General features: G+C 52.8%; 1 protein-coding gene across 1 annotated transcript; it reads left to right on the top strand.

Moving 5' to 3' along the window:
* Positions 1-8,398: 8,398 nt before the first annotated feature.
* TCTE1 (t-complex-associated-testis-expressed 1) lies at positions 8,399-16,123 on the top strand. Its single transcript, XM_044251881.1, has 4 exons — positions 8,399-8,678; positions 9,577-10,145; positions 12,208-12,657; positions 15,258-16,123. The coding sequence occupies exons 1-4, from the start codon at positions 8,399-8,401 to the stop codon at positions 15,465-15,467; spliced, it is 1,509 nt and encodes a 502-aa protein (XP_044107816.1). The 3' UTR covers positions 15,468-16,123.
* Positions 16,124-16,180: the final 57 nt, after the last annotated feature.

Here is a 16,180-nt window from a genome sequence, read left to right as displayed (position 1 = left end):
GTCACGACAGCAGGGCAGATCCTCTCTGGTGCCACTTGTTTCATTAACAGCGACTTCCCATTTTCATGAAGGGCCTGTCGATAAAATGAGCAACAGGTATTGATCAGTTGCTGAGAATGTGGTGAGAACCAAAGGCCTAAAACTTGCTGCACTTGTGGAAGCTTGCTGCTAGTGGGGAAATACACAATGAAGAGAAGGAAGCAGATGTAAGGCAGGGATGAGGTCTGCAGAGAAAGTGGGACACAGATCAGAAGGGTAGGTGACTTTGTTGTTTCACCGGGAGGTGCCATCTGAGGGGAGGGTGTGAGCCACAAAGGTATCTGAGGGAGGAGTGCCCCAGGCTGAGGGCACAGTGCAGAGGCCCTGCGGGGGAGGTGAGCCGGCACAGGGAGTGGTGGAAGGTGGTGGGGGTCTGGAGAGCTGAGGGGTCAGAGGCATGTGACTTTTTTTTTTTTTTTTTTTTTTAAGATTCCACCCATTCCACCCATCCACTTGACAGAGAGAAATCACAAGTAGACAGAGAGGCAGGCAGAGAGAGAGATCGAGGGAAGCAGGCTCCCTGCTGAGCAGAAAGCCCGATGCAGGACTCGATCCCAGGACCCTGAGATCATGACCTGAGCCGAAGGCAGCGGCTTAACCCACTAAGCCACCCAGGTGCCCCGAGGCATGTGACTCTTAAAGCCAAGTTGCACAGCACCTGCCCCAACCCCAAGCTGAAGCCGACAGAATGAATGTGCTCAGCACCCAGCCAGACTCGGAGCTCCAACTCTGTTGTTCCCAGATCTCTGTTGCTAGAGGAGGGAAAGGACCTCAAGGGATCCATCTCCAAGCCAAAGGCTCCCTGGTGACCAAGTTCTGGGGCCGTTTAGTTAAAACTATAAGCGCAAAGCATGGCTTCTGGCACGGTTTCTCATTCTAATTGCACCGGTTGAAAGGACCAGTCCCTGCCAGAAAAGGATGCCGAGGATTCTGCTGGGGCTCCGACTGCTTGCTCAGCCCTGTGGGCTTGCAAAACTGTACTTCCGGACCTCGTTTCCACACAAAACGTACCAAGAAAGAACAGCACTCCAGTCCAGGAGCCCTGTCCTGACTCCCACTCCGCACCTTCCCCCAGAAAAGCCCATCTATTCCTAAACATGTCCCCCAGAATCAGAAAGCGCACCCCTGCCAACAGAGTTTGCGGTACTCACACAGCGGCACACCGCGCCACAGCTGCACGCACCCTATGCTCACGCGGGTATATTGCGCACATGCGCACTGGCCCCCCAGCCCCGCCCCCTGGCGACGCGGGGCGTCCCTAACGACCGGCGCGGCAGCGCGGGGGGCCAGCAGGAAGGTGAGTGCCCAGGCACCGAGAGTGGGTGAGGTGAACCCCGGAAGAGAGGACGCTCCCCCCAGAGTTACCCCCTGCCCCCCACTCCCGCCTGCCTGAGGTTGGCTTGGCTCCGGGCCTGTCTGTCCCCTCAGAAGGCCCCCCACCCCCACCCATTCGAGGCGGAACTCTTGCCTCTCCCCGTTTACGGTCACATCTGCATACAGGCCCAGAGGTTAAGGGTCTTCGAGTAAAGGGGTGCGGGGGGGGGGCACCATGAGAAGAAGGAAGGGGAAAGGAGCATCCGATAAGTTCGTGGAGGAAAGCAGTCCTGAGCCCGGTGCCGCAGCCTTCTCTGAAGGGCTGACTCCCACCCCCAGCTCCTTCGGGCTGCAGTCCTTCCTGCAGGTCCAGAAGCTTCGGCACCTCCCTTCCTCCCTCCCTCCCAAAGCATGACTGGTTTCCCTTGGTTACCAAGGATCAGCAAGGGCCTCTTCACCCCAGGCAGGCTGGGGGAGGGACTCGATGGCCTTTGGAGCTGAGCTTCCCTGTTGGGTGTCTGAGCACAAGGCAGGATCCAGGGGTGGGAAGCGAATACTCTGGAAGTCTTTTCTAAGACAACAGACCAAGTGGTCAGGAGTTGGGAGGAGGGCCAGGCCCAGGGGTGTGATTAAGTGTGCTGTCTCACTGGGGCCAGTCACCCAGCATGCTGGGCCAGGCTCTGTCAGAGAACTTTGGTGTCCCTCTTTTGTGATTTCACAAACTGTGTGTTCCCGAATGGGAGTGATATGGCCTGTGGTAGGGTCTGATAGGGGCACGAAAGACATCAGGGGAAGTCAGACAAATGCCCAGGTTCCCGGAGGACATGCCCAGGGAGCGTTCTCCTTGGGGGTCCTAAGGTGAAGGGGGAGCTGAGAAAGTAGATGAAGCACAGTGGGAGAAGTGGGTGCAGAGCAGAACCCATCTAGCTGAGCCACCCCTGGGGGTGGTGCCAGGGGCACAGAGGTGCTTCGGCTCCTCAGCTAAGAGGAAGGCAGGGGAGAATGAGGGCCAGAGATGTGATGAGCAGGAAGGGGAGAGGGTGCTCCTCCAGCCTCTTCAACTTTCCCCTTCGGGCAGGGGGAGAAGCTTCTGCCCACGGTAGTTAGATTTAACTGGGGACTTAAGAAGAGTAGAGAAGTCTGAGACGTCCAAGAGGAAAGAGTGCGCCAGACATTCAGGCACTGATCCCAGGTCTGTGAGGAACATCAAGCGCCCAATGTGAACCATGGGGCAGGAGAGCACAGCTCTGCAGGATGTTCTTGGGTCCCCAGAAGGCTGAAGGATACAGGCGATGGCGCAGTTCTGTGGAAGAGCCTGGTGCCTGGCAGTGAATTAGGGGTTTGAGGGAGCCTGAGCTGTTTAGGCCATCATCAAAAGGGTTAAACAGAGATGCCAAGAGCTCATGAGCTGGGAAAGTGGGAGGCCCACTGAAAAAGTGATATGAATACCCAATCTCACCAATTTAGGAAGCAGCCCCAACAGCTCATTATTTGTCTATGCTTTTGTACGTGGAAGTAACAGACAGCTTTGGATAGGTATCAACTCAAAACTTAGCTTTCCCACTTACCAGCTATGTGCAGCTTAGCAAATTACTTATGCTTTAAGCCTGTTTCCTCATTTGTGTGATGGGGATAATAGTGTCATAATAGCAATAATAGTCCTCAATAATAGTTCTCAATAAACATATGTAGGTGAGGCCTGTAACATCTTCATCCCAATATCTATCACATATTTTGAATGCTGGCTCTGGGCCCAGCACTACATGAAATGTCTCACTCACATCAACTCCTTTAATCTTCTGGATAATCTTAGGAAGTCAGTACTATTCATTTCCATCCCCATTTTACAAATAAAGAAATGGAGGTTTAGTGGAGTGAAATGACTTACCCAAGGTCTCACAGATGCTGGGGGCTCAAGACCGAGTGGAGATTGGCCCTAAGGCAATCCTGAGTCCTTAACCAGCTGCCTCCTGGTGTGCAAACGCTTTGACAGCCTCGCAGTCCATAAATCACAGCTGTATATAAGCAAGGATATGGTTCCTGGAACACTCATCCAGCTGATGCAAACCATCAAAAATGAGGACAAGCTAGCTGAACAGGGGCATGTTGTCCCTTTATATTACCTGTGTTTGGGCACATAGAGAGTGGACTTTAACACCTAACACTTGGAGTTAGGGCCTGAATGTGATTTCAGGCCCCTGGACCCTGGTCCTAAGGACACAGAGTGGGGACCTGGTTGGAGGGAGGACTGGCCTTTCTACATGGACTGTGGTCCTGTGTTGAGTTGGGTTGATGCCGGGAGAGGAAAGGTCACAGGCTATGCCCCCACTTTCCCCATCCTCGGGTAAGTTGTGCCCTTAGGGACACCAGGTGGTGACACAAGAGGCAATCACTCCTCAGGACCCCAACCTTCTCTCTGGAATGTCTGAAAAGATTGCTGCCCCAGAGAAGGATCAGAGTGTTCAACACACTTCCAGTCTTCAAACTCTGGGGCTATTAGTCAAATGCACCAACTGGTTATTCCACCAGACAGAATTCTCTGTCTGCCCCACAGTTTCCCTACAAATTCAAAGCTCCAAGAAGGAAGGTGGTTGCCATTTCAGGAGCTGTCCTCCTTGGGCCCTTGGGAGCTGTCAAGGTGCCCCTGGGCCCCTGGCTAATGGGTATCTATCCATCCCTCGGGCTTCCAGGGAGGGTAGCAGCCACCTGCTGCCACCCTCAGCTGCAGACTGGTGATGCCTAGGCCAGACTGAGGCTGCCCCATGAGTAGGGGGAGTCATCACAGGCCCCCCCGACTCGTGCGCTCTCTACATTCAGTGGTGTGTTCTCCTTGCCCCCTTCCTAACTTGCCTTTTTGGATCTGAAATTCATTCACACTGAGGTGTGGATGACTGGTAAGAAGGGAGATAGATATGTATTTTATTTATTTAGATATAGGTATATAGTTAGGGGCCGGAAATTTCCATAGCGGGGTGCCAAGTTCTGGTTGCTCTCTTGGCCTGGGGAGGCCTTCCCTGACAGGTTCTCTTTGCATAAAGATCGGATCCCAGCTTCCCAGGGAGCAGGGACATGCCTTCTTTCATGGCGGAGGGTGGAAAAGTGTGGGGAATGACTTCACAAAGAGCAGAGTACTGTGGTGAGAAGGAGGTTACTGCCCTCAGGCCCTGGGCCCAGCCCTCCTAGATGTCTGAGCACCAGTCACTTCTCCATCCCTGCAATGGGGCTGAGAAGCCCGCCCCCTGTCCACTGCAGAGTGGCTGTTAAGCCCCATATGACAGCAAAGCTCTGAAAGGAGCTTGTAACTGCTACTTGCCGTGTAGCTCAGGTTGATGATATGTCCTATGGCTGGAGAGGTGAGAGGGGAGGCTAGAGTGATCCCAAGTGATCAGGAGAGATAGAGTCCCCCGAGTTAGAGGCCAGGCCCTGTGTGTAATAATCCTGGGGGCCTCTGGTCTTCAGCCACTGCATTGGACTGCATCTACTGACGTAGGATTTTTTCCATAATTCCATTCACCAAACTGTGAGCCTATCCAAACGGTCAGGACCCTTTGGTCACAAAGGGGTTAGAAACCCAACTCAGCTTCAGCAAAAGGGACCTATTAGAAGGCTGCCAAGTTAAGTCTCAAAACCAGAGGCATTGCTGAGGAGCCAGGCAGTTCTGGAACGCCCAGGGACGTCAGACTTGGGGACCGAAGGTACCGGATGCTCTCTGTCCGCCCCTCTTTTCTGCTGGTCTCCCCCACACTTCATTCCCTCCTGCTGCAGGGAAGGGAAACCGCCTCCAACAGGAGGAGAAGAATACTCTTGAAAGACATCCGCCCTGGTGTCTACTTCCACCTTTCCAGCGGCTCTAACAAATCCCAAGAAGGGCCCTGATTGGCTGGCATCAGGCATCCCTGAGCCAATCACCCTGACCAATATGGGACACTCCTATTGGCCAGAGTCTGTTCTCAGAAGGGGGCGGGGCAGCTCCAACGCCTTTTCCAACACCTTTTCCAACACCAGCTCCCGGCACCCCTCGCACCCTCCACCTCCGGCCCCCCCACCCCACCCCCACCCCCGCCTCCCTGACCAAAGCAGACCTGACCTAGGATGGGATTAGGGAGAAAAAAGAGTCAGAAACAGCCCCTGCACCTCAAGGAGCTCAGTCTAGCGTAGGTGTGGAGGGTGGTCAGTCAGATCACTGAAGGGATACAGGTACAGAGGTCTGATAAGGGCCTGGGATCAGGGGCACCGCCCCCGCAGGGAGGGACCATGCTTTCTACTCTAAGTTTTTCTTTAAATTCCAGTTAGTTAACAAACAATAGTTAATCTGAGTGGAGGTGGATGGGGGATGGGTTATATAGGTGATGGGGAAAGCGAAAACTGTCAACTCCGACCTCATTAGGAGGTTAGGAGGTTAGTGGTTTCGACCTTTGCCCTACAAATGACATCAGACCTGGTAGTACGGAGTTTGTGTAGACGCTGCAGGACGGTGGGGGCTCTTTCTACAAGTATCATGTACCTGGAGCACATGGAGGGACACTCTGCCTCTTCCTTTTGAGGAGAGGGCTCAAGACTCTGGAGCCCACCTTGGGGTGGGTCCTGCGGTGTTAGGCCCAGAGGGGGCCACAGGCTCCAAAGAGTAGCAAGAAAGATGAAGACCAGACCTCAGGAAGAGATGTTGGGTCCTAAGACAATGAAGCCCTAGAAAGTGCACCAACCAGGTCCAGAGGGCAGCTCACCTGACCCCAGGTGGGGTGTGTCCCAACAAGGTGGCCTCCCAGGAGGGAGAGGGAAGGGCCTCCCTGGATGCATGGTGCGACTAGGTACCCTTGTGAGAAACACCTAGAAAGTGGGCTCCAGGGCAACTCCAGCCAGAGACCTGGGGCTCCCCGCGCCAGGCTGGGCTCTGGTCCTTTGGGCATGGCCCACAGTGTGTCTTGGGATACATCCTGGTCCAGAGAGAATGCCGGAAATGTTTTCAGCCAGAACTCTGGAGGGAACTTTTGGCGGGAGCCCCAGGAGCCCAGAGGCAGAGCTGGCAGGAGCAGGGCTGCTGGCCTGTTGTCTCTTTCCTCCTTGTGTGGAGGAAAGATGGACTGCCAGGCCCCTACATCCTAATCCAGCCCAAACACCACTGCTGCCCCTTTGTCTGCTGCCTTCCCTCTGGAGATAGGGAAGGGCCTCACTCAAGGATAGCACTCAGAGGTGGAGCTCCAAGGTACTCTCTCCCCAACCCAAGACCTCTGTCCCCCACCCCCAGCCTCAACGCACTTCCCCTCCCCCCACCTTGCCACCCTCAGTACCGGCTTAAGACATTATCTCAGAGGAATTTCCACTCCCGCCTGCAGAAGGAAGATATTATCCTGTGGTACAGATAAGGAAACTAAAGCTCAGATATGTTAAGTAATTTGGCCAAGGTCACCAGCAGAGCCAGAAATGCAAAGTCATCTGGCACCTCCAAGCAGCGTACCCTCCCAGCCACACCCTCTGAGGGGCTATTAGTCAAATGCACCAGCTGATTATTCCACAAATCCGGACACAATCAGTTTGTGAATTTGCATTGGATTTGCATAAGGGTATCACAAATACATAGATATCTTCCCTACACTGCCCCATACCCCTCCACCCTGTGTGTGTGTGTGTGTGTGTGTGTGTGTGTGTCTCTCTCTCTCTCTCTCTCTCTCTGTGTCTCCCTACCCCCCCCACCCCACCCCACCCCCCCGCCCCGGCCCCGCACACAGCCAGACTCTTCCTCCTTGCGATGCCTTGTGGACTGGGGAGTACCATCTGGTCCCCTCCATCTGCCAAGGACACCTTTGCTGGTTCAGAGTGTTCCTTCCCACCGGGCATTACACAGTGCACCGAGTCAGGGAGCAAATCGGAGGGGAGACTGCCGGGAGGAGGAGCTCGGAGCAGAGCGGCCCCATTTCAGCCTGCAGCCGCGGGGCAGCTCCGATGCAGCAAGGAGTCACGAATGGACAATCGCGGAGGAGGGTCCCCAGCCCCAGATACATCCTCTCTTCTGTCTTCAGCCCCAGATTTAGCTGCCTTTTCGCCTCCCACGCCTTCCCGCTGCCGTCTGGAATGTCGGGAGGCTGGGAGAACTAGGAAGACTGGATCTGGATATTGGTGGCCGGGGTGGGGGTAGGGGGCGGAGCCAAAGCGCTCAGAGGGGAAGAGGGAAGGTGCCCTGGACGGAGCATGGGTCTGGTCCCTCACCCCACCTCCACCCCCCATCTTCCTCTCTGCCTACACTATGCAAAACGGTAGCCACTAGCCACACGTGACTATCGAGCCATCTGATTGTGAAGGCATAGTATAAAAATACATATATAAAATATCTCATTAATTTTTATATTGATTACATAGTCCAAGGATAATACTGTGGACATACTGGGTTAAACATAAAATTAATTCCACCCATTTCCCTCTTTTTTTAATGTGGATGCTAGAAATTTTTAAATAATATATGTGGCTTGCATTTTGATATGTGTTGCATTTCTATTTGGCATGCTGTCCTCAACTCCAACCTCCTGGTTAGGCAGTTGCTGTATTGTAAAATAAATACAATAAATTTTTTTAAAGTAAGTGCCTAAGAAAGTGTCCAACATGTATCAATTACTTATCACTGCTGTGTGCGTATTATTATCCAAAATGTGGGCCTGCCCCTTGCCATAGTTGTACGAGTCACAGCATGCTATGCTTCTTTGGATGCATTATTTTACGTTGTTCACTTGTGCTGCTTCTCTTAGAGGTAACTGCCATCCTCATTTCACAGAGGAGGCACATGAAACTAAGAGACTCAGTAACTTGCCCAGGGCCACACAGCTAGCCAGTGGGATTTGTGCCTGGATCTTGTCTACTCCAGAGATGGACCCTTGAGAACCACTCTGTGCTACTTCTCTTGCTAAACGCCCACTGAGGCCCTCCAAAGTTAAGCCCTGCACCCCTCCTCTCCCTCCAGGTTCCCCTGGGCATTAAGGACCTGCCAGTGTGAGGCACTCCTCATCACGAGGCCATTGCCAAGGGGCTGCGTGTCCGGAAGCTGCCAGTCCACAATATGCAGGAAACCCTAGCAACATCGACCTTGTTGTCGGTCCCCAGCCGATCCTCAATCTCCATGCAGGACAAGTTCTCCACTGCAGGCCAGACTTCGACTGCAGGCCCCCAGCCCTCAAGGCCCTCAATCATCCCACCCCATAGCAAGTCCAAGGGCTGGAATTCTGGGACCAAAGTACATTGGATGCGCCGGATTATAGCCGAGGATCCCGAGTGGTCCCTGTCCACCGTTCCCCTCCTCACAGAGCTCTGCATTCAGCACATCGTCAAGAACTTCCACAGTGAGTTTGTCCCCACCCTGGGCAGAAGAGAAAGGCCAGGGGTAGGACAGGATGGGTGGGGACTGCCCAGAGGCACGGCTTCAGAGGCTGGGTCCTGGGGCAGCCCCAGCCTTTCTCAACATGGCTGTCCCGCTTGGGGCGGGGAGGGAACACCTTTCCCATTCTCTCTGGCAAAACCCAGCCCAAACCATATTTACCGAACACCACCTCCAGTAAGCCCTCCCTGGTGGACCATCCTCCACTCCCTTGGCCTTCCCCAGTGTGTGTATGCTCTTGGTTTGTTCTGTACTCTGTGCTCTGCAAATGGCCATCCTTTGCAAAGATGAGCAGCCAGCCTCTCCTAGCAGACGGGGTGCTCTGAGGACAGGATCATCATATTATCTACAGCACCTACCACCCCCTGACCTACAATATATTCGCCCGACTGACTTACTGTTTGCCTCCTCTCCCAAGAGGGAGTGGTTCCCTCTGTCTTGTTCACTCTTATATCCACACCTCTTAGAACAGTGTCTAGTGCACAGTAGGTGCTCAAACATCTTGCTTTAAGATGAATGAATCAAATCATTTGGGAATCTCAGAACTCAGGATTATCTCCTGCATCAGACCAAGTGATCACTGAGGGCTAGACCAGAGATCCTTGCTCACACTGGGAGCTCTGGGAAACCAGATACTAAGCTGTCCACCTTCAGGCAGGGAACACCCAAAGCCTGGGGCTGCATCTCCCCCCCTTAAACTGAGCATCCCTAGGAGTAAAGGCGTCTCCCCTCTCTGACTGAGGCTCCCTGAGTGCCAGGGAGGGTCTTGCCTTCCCTCTCTGCCCCTAGGCAGGCCCGGCAGCCGGCATCAGGTAGAAGGCTCCCCAACACTGTGACCCCTGCTTTCCTTCCTGTTCCCAAAGACAACCCTATCCTGAAGCAGCTGCTTCCAGAGCACCAGCAGAAGGTGCTGAACCACTTGTCCCCCGACCTGCCGCTGGCAGTGACCGCCAACCTGATCGACGACGAGAACTACTGGCGCCGCTGCTGCGAGCAGCGCTGGCCTGTGTGCCACGTGGCCAGGCACGGCGGCAGCTGGAAGCGCCTGTTCTTCGAGCGGCACCTGGAGAACCTGATCAAACAGTTCATCCCGAACACCACGGACCCTGCCGTGATCCTCGACCTGCTGCCGCTCTGTGGGAACTACGTGCGCGGGCTGCGCGTGGACCAGTTCCTTCCGCCGGTGCGGCTCCCTCCCCAACCCCGGAGCGGGGAGCTGTCCGACTCAGGCAGCGAGGTGGAGATGGAGGAGCCCGCCACGGACCACTACCAGCTGTGTGACTTGGTGGCTGGCCTGAGCCACCTGGAGGAGCTGGACTTGGTGTACGGGGTCAAGGACTGTGGCATGAACTTTGAGTGGAACCTCTTCCTCTTCACCTACCGGGACTGCCACTCGCTGGCGGCCACCATCAAAGCATGCCACACCCTCAAGGTACCAGTCGGCCCTGCCTTCCCCCACCTCCCACTCTCAGCGCCTGTCTGATTCCCTCTCCCCTCCTCTTCCTCCTCCTCCAGCCCCATCTTCTCCCTCCCATTTCCTTCTTATTCACTGACCAAGTGTCTTTGAATGCACTGGGCACCAAGCTGGATTCTGGGGATGCTGAGATGGACAAGGCGCTGCCCTCCCAATTCAGGAGCCATTTATTTATCCAAGGAACACTTGCTCTCCAGGCCCTATCCTAGGTGCTGAAGATTCAACAGGGAGCAAAATTATACTATTTGTGCCCTCTGGAGCTATCCCTCTGGTGGGATAAAAGGCACTCATCAGCAATCATGTAAATGTGAAATTACAACTAGGATGGGCTTGCTAGATTTAGCAAATAAAAAATACAAGGCATGCAGTTAAATTTGAAACTCAAATATACAACGAATAATTTTTTTTAGTAAAGTATGCTCCAAATATTCTGGTTGGAAGGGGGAAAGCCTGCCCAAAAATCAGAGAAAGAGGAAAAGGGGGATGTGGCCCTGAGTCACAGAGCCAAGGGAGGGGTGCGTTTCAAGAAAAGGGGAAGGCAGCAAAGGGAGGGGGTAATGCTAAGGACCAAATTTAGCAAACCCGGAGGTCACAGAGGCGGAACTGTCAGTGGAGTGCCAGAAACAGGGACCAGATCCTCGTGGTTTATGGAAAGAGTGGGAAGTGAGGAAACAGGATGGCTGTGATCAGCTTTTTCAAGAACTTGGCTGTGAAGGGGGCGAAGGGGAAATCGGTAATACATGAAGGGTTGGGGTTTTCTTTAAAAGATATTGGCATGTGTTTAAAACCAGTGTAAAGCTCCTTCCAATAGCAAGAAAGCAGCTGAGTCCAGGAGAAAGGCACAGGTTCCCTGAACAAGGAAATTTCCTGAGATTGCAGGAGGGGTGGGGTTGAGGATGGTGGTGGGACAGTTGGCTCTGGGCAGAGGAGAGAGTGCATGTGGTGGGTAGCAGTGGGCTACTGTTTGGTATTAGGAAAATGAGGGGTTCTCATTGAATGGCCAGGGTGGTCGGAGGAGACTTGATTGCTGAAAGGAGGCTGTAGGGTTTTCAATCACTATCCCCTGAAGTTTGAGGAAGCTGGAGAAGGTTGAAATTATTGTTTCAGAGGAGGAGAGAGTACGTTGTCCAGAGAAAGAGGGCTGAGTTGGAACACAGCATTGAGGGTCTCTTGGTGGTTCCGGCAATAACAACGAGTCCTGTCATGTGACATTTTTCATCATGTCGGTTGCTTGGGCACAGATATGCAGCAAACAGAGAGTGGGGTTGATCAAGAGTTGGAGCTCAGTCAGAGAGGTGCAATGAAATGACAAGAGGGACAAGAGGCTCTAAGTTGGCCGAAAGGGACGTAAAGAAAGGGGACTGAAGGACAGGAAGAGGGTGGAGAGGCCTCAAGGAAGAGAGAGGAGTGGAGGGAGCTGGTGAGAAGGGGGAGGGTTAGGGCTCCCATCTCTAGTATTCCCCATGCTAGTCCTACCGCATTCTTTCATCTTTTCTCTCCACCCTTCCATTTCCTGTCTCTCACCCTGGTTCTTACCCTGGCATCTCCTTCCAAGAGTTCCTCTCCTTGCCATGGTGGATCTTAGCCAGCTGAAGAGGGCAGAACGAGGGGATGGGGCATCAGACAGACCTGTATTCAAACCTGCCTCTGGGGCTTGATCACCATGTGACCTTGAACAAATGATCCATCCACCCTAAGCCTTCATTTTCTATCTGTAAAGTACCTAGGTTGCTGAGGGTTCAAGATAATGGTTATGATACCTTCTAGCAGCATGTCCAACATGTAATTTCTCGATAAATGCTAGGGTTTCCTTCTACCGCCCTCCATCAGGTCTGCACTGGATCTGCCATGTGGGGGATTTCTGCTGTGCCCAAAGGCCACTCAGGGGGCCAACAGCAGGTGAGCAGGACCTCAGGCCTCCCTGGGGCCCCCCCTCCTCTACCTGCAGAAGGCGGCAGGCAGGTAGGCAGGCAGATTCTCCCTGGCTGCCAGCTGCCGCATACCCTCTACCTGCCCACAGATCTTCAGGCTGACCCGAAGCAAGGTGGACGATGACAAGGCCCGCATCCTAATTCGTAGCCTCCTGGATCACCCTGCCCTTGAGGAGCTGGACCTGTCGCACAACCTCATCGGGGACCGGGGCGCACGTGCTGCAGCCAAGCTGCTGAGCCACAGCCACTTACGCGTGCTCAACCTGGCCAACAACCAGGTGAGGGCACCTGGTGCCCAGTCTCTGGCTCACGCCCTAGCACACAACACCAGCCTCATTTCCCTCAACCTGCGCCTCAACTGCATCGAGGATGAGGGCGGCCAGGCACTTGCCCATGCCTTGCAGACCAACAGGTGCCTCACCACCCTGCACCTTGGGGGCAATGAACTGTCTGAGCCCACTGCCACGCTGCTGTCCCAGGTGCTTGCCGTCAACACAACGCTCACCAGCATCAACCTCTCCTGCAACCACATCGGGCTGGTAAGCCGTACCCTTCTAAGGCCTTTGGGAGGTGGGTGTGGGACCCAACTGCCTTGGGGTGCTTCCAGGGTAATTCTTAACAACACAGACTTCACCTGGTTCTAATCCCAGCTCTGCCATTTTGCACTTGGTGAAATTACTTACCCTTTTTGGGCCTCCATGTCCTTATCTATAAAATGGGGATAATAGTATCTATTTCTAAGAGGGATACTAGTTGTTTCTGGGAGGATGAGTTGTACTTGTAAAGCAGTTAACATTGCAGGTGCTGGCTAGGATATCAGTCTTGCTAGCTGTTACTGTTATTCAGGGTTATATCCTATGCTAGGCACTGATATCTCTCAGTGTTCCTTTATTCCTCCTGGTTATCTAGTAGAATGTGTATTCCTTTTTTCTCCCCATTTTTTGAAGGTTTTGTTTTTAAGTAATCTCTTCATACAACATGGGTCTCGAACTCACAACCCTAAGAGAAAATGTTGCATGCTCTACCAACTGAGCCAGCCAGGCCCCCCCTAATAGAATATGAATTCATTCTTTCTGTCTTTCTTTCTTTCTTTCTTCCTCTCTCTCTCTTTCTTTCTTTCCTGTAAGATTTTTTTATTTACTTGCGAGACAGAGAGAGAAAGAGAGAGAGAGAGAGAGAGAGATGGGGCAGGGGCAGAAGGAGAGGGAGAGGGAGAGAATCTTTAGCAGACTCCTGGCTGAGCCAGGAGCCTGACACAGGGCTTGATCTCATGACTCTGAGATCACAACTTGAGAGCTGAAATCAAGAGTTGGACACAACTGACTGAATCACCCAGGCACCCCTAGAATGTGTACTCTTTTTTTAAAGATTTATTTGTTTATTTATTTGACAGACAGAGATCACAAGTAGGCAGAGAGGCAGGCAGAGAGGGGGAAGTAGGCTCCCTGCTGAGGAGAGAGCCCAATGTGGGGCTTGATCCTAGGACCCTGGGATCATGACCTGAGGTGAAGGGCAGAGGCTTTAACCCACTGAGCCATGCAGGTGCCCCAGAATGTGTATTCTTAACCCCACTTTACAGAAGGAAAATTGAGTCTCAGAGAGGCTAGTGAATTGCCCAAGAGCACCCAGTCAGTAGAGAGTGGCAGGGCTGTGATTCAAACTCAGGACTGGTTGAATACCAGATTTATTTATTTGGGGCACCTGGGTGTCTCAGTCACTTAAATGTCTGCCTTCAGCTCAGGTCATGATCTCAGGGTCCTGGGATCAAGCTCCATATCAGGCTCCCTGCTAAGCAGGGAGTCTACTTCTCCCTCTCCCTCTGCCTTTCCTCCTTCCCCTCCCCCACTCATGCATGCTCTCTCTCTCAAATAAATAAAATATTTCTTAAAAAGAGATTATTTATTTATTTGAGAGAAAAAGAGAGTGTGTGCTTAAGGGGCAGAGGCAGAGGAAGATGGAGAATCTCAAGCAGACTCCCAACTGAGCACAGAGCTTGATGCTGGGCTGGATCTCTGGACCCTGAGATCATGACCTGAGCAGAAAACAGCAGTCAGACACTTAACCCACTGAGCCACCCATGCGCCCCACCTGGGTCCTTTCTGATAGATGATGTCTCTCATTTTCTTGACCAAGTCTCAGAATAAGAAATGCAATTTACACGAACACCTAGTGAACATATACATCAATATGGTATCACTGAAATGTACTTTTAGTGCTTGTGATACATGCTGATATTTTCCTTTATTTTCTATTCTACTTCATTTTTTAAAAAATGCATCTGCAACCCATTAAACTGGCTTTGCTCTTGGGTCACAACCATGGAACACAACCATTCTGCCTCTCACATAAGTCTTACATAGAGCATGGCCCACCCAGCCGAAAAGCGGCTGGAGCTGTGAGGACTAGTGAGGAAGACTCTCCATCAAGAGAACAGTCTTGCTCGCTCTCTCTCTCTCTCTCTCTCACACACACACACACACACACACACACACGTCTCCATTAGGGGTGCTTTTGGCTACAAGTAACAGAAACCTGAACCAGGAAATGGCTTAAACAATATTCATTATGTCCCATCATCAGAAGCCCCAGTGTAGGGGGCGTCTGGAGTTGATAAATTCGCTGGCTCACTGCCACCATCTGCTCTGCCCACCCAGCCACATGGCCATATCCTCTTGGGTGCTCCTCTCATGGTCCCAAGATGGCTGCTGCTCCTCACATTGGGCCATGCTCAGAGGCAGAGAAAGGGAGAGCACCCCTCTCTCTTATTCTCTTTTCAGAGGGAGAAGAGCCTTCCCAGAAGCCACTCCCTCTATAGGTCCTCCTCAAATGTCATTAGCCAGATTTGTCTCACAGACCCATTGGCTGAATCGGAGGAGGGCCATTACCATCATTGTCACAGAGCCATGTTTTTCAAACCATGAGGGTTGAAAAATCAATTTAGTAAGTCTTGATCACCGTTTTTCTTATAGAATAGAACGGGATGGGATAGGATAGCATAGAACATATTAGTGTGCTGCACAAAAGGTTAACCATTGTTTTGTGAAACTCATTTTAGTCACATCCTTGTATAAAGGTATGTATGTGTGGGTAGTGATATGAAATGGCCCCCTCCCTTGTACTCCTTGTACTCCTCTCCCAGGATGGCGGGAAGCAGCTCCTGGAAGGCATGTTAGAAAACAAGACCCTCCTGGAGTTTGACCTACGCCTGTCAGATGTAGCCCAGGAGAGTGAGTACCTCATTGGCCAGGCTCTCTGTGCCAACCGGGAAGCTGCCCGCCAGCGGACCTTGAATCCTGGCCACTTCATGTCCCCAGTCATTGCCAAGGGCCCTGAGAACCTTGCGGGATAAGGTGGGGGACAGGGCTGGGGCAGTGATGCGACCTGGGCCACTGCCCTAGCCCCTCCTCATTTCATGCTCAGTCATGCCTGCTGTAGAGTGACATATTAGAAGGGAGAGACCATGGATATCCTTGGGGAGAGTGATCAAGGGTGATGTGGGAAAAGTCCTGAAGGGGGGAGAGGACTGGGATAGGGGGAGAGAGGGGTATGAAGTGGGACCCATCCTCTGTACCCTGGAAGAGGATATTACCAGAACCCCTGAAATGACTGACTTCTTCCATGGTTAGGGGAGGCAGAGAAGATTCTGAAAGCCTGTGCCAGCCCAGACTCTCCCATGGAAATTGTCCATCTCCCTTACCTACTCTACCCCCTTTCCCCTGACCATTTTCCTCTCTGCTAAATAGGTGCTGGACTTCTTTACCTTTAAAATGTGCGTGCCTGCACATGTGGGCACACGCACAGCCTCAGTCTCTCTCTTTTCTTGGGCTACTGTAGGGCTTTGCCTGGCTCCTCTACCCTCACCCCTGTCAATGCTACCTTGCTGTTCCTTGACTCACTGACTCTGCTAAAGTGATCGGTTCTATAGGCCACTCCATCCCCTAATTCTCACCTCACCCCACCCCCCACAACCCAGCAAGGGGGAAACAGAGGTGACAGGAGGGACTCAGACCACTGCCCCCACCGGGAGCTTCTGCTGGGAGTAGAGCGTGGGGGAGGTGCCAC

Source organism: Neovison vison, chromosome 1 (assembly GCF_020171115.1).
Source record: "Neovison vison isolate M4711 chromosome 1, ASM_NN_V1, whole genome shotgun sequence".
Taxonomy (NCBI): domain Eukaryota; kingdom Metazoa; phylum Chordata; class Mammalia; order Carnivora; family Mustelidae; genus Neogale; species Neogale vison.
Note: the sequence above shows the minus strand (reverse complement) of the source record. Positions and strands in the feature narration are given on the sequence as shown.

Coding starts and splice junctions, on each gene's coding strand:
- TCTE1 (XM_044251881.1), top strand. CDS start 8,399: ATGCAGGAAACCCTAGCAACATCGACCTTGTTGTCGGTCCCCAGCCGA. Junction 8,679..9,576: donor CATCGTCAAGAACTTCCACA/GTGAGTTTGTCC, acceptor CTGTTCCCAAAG/ACAACCCTATCCTGAAGCAG. Junction 12,658..15,257: donor CCTGCAACCACATCGGGCTG/GTAAGCCGTACC, acceptor CTCCTCTCCCAG/GATGGCGGGAAGCAGCTCCT.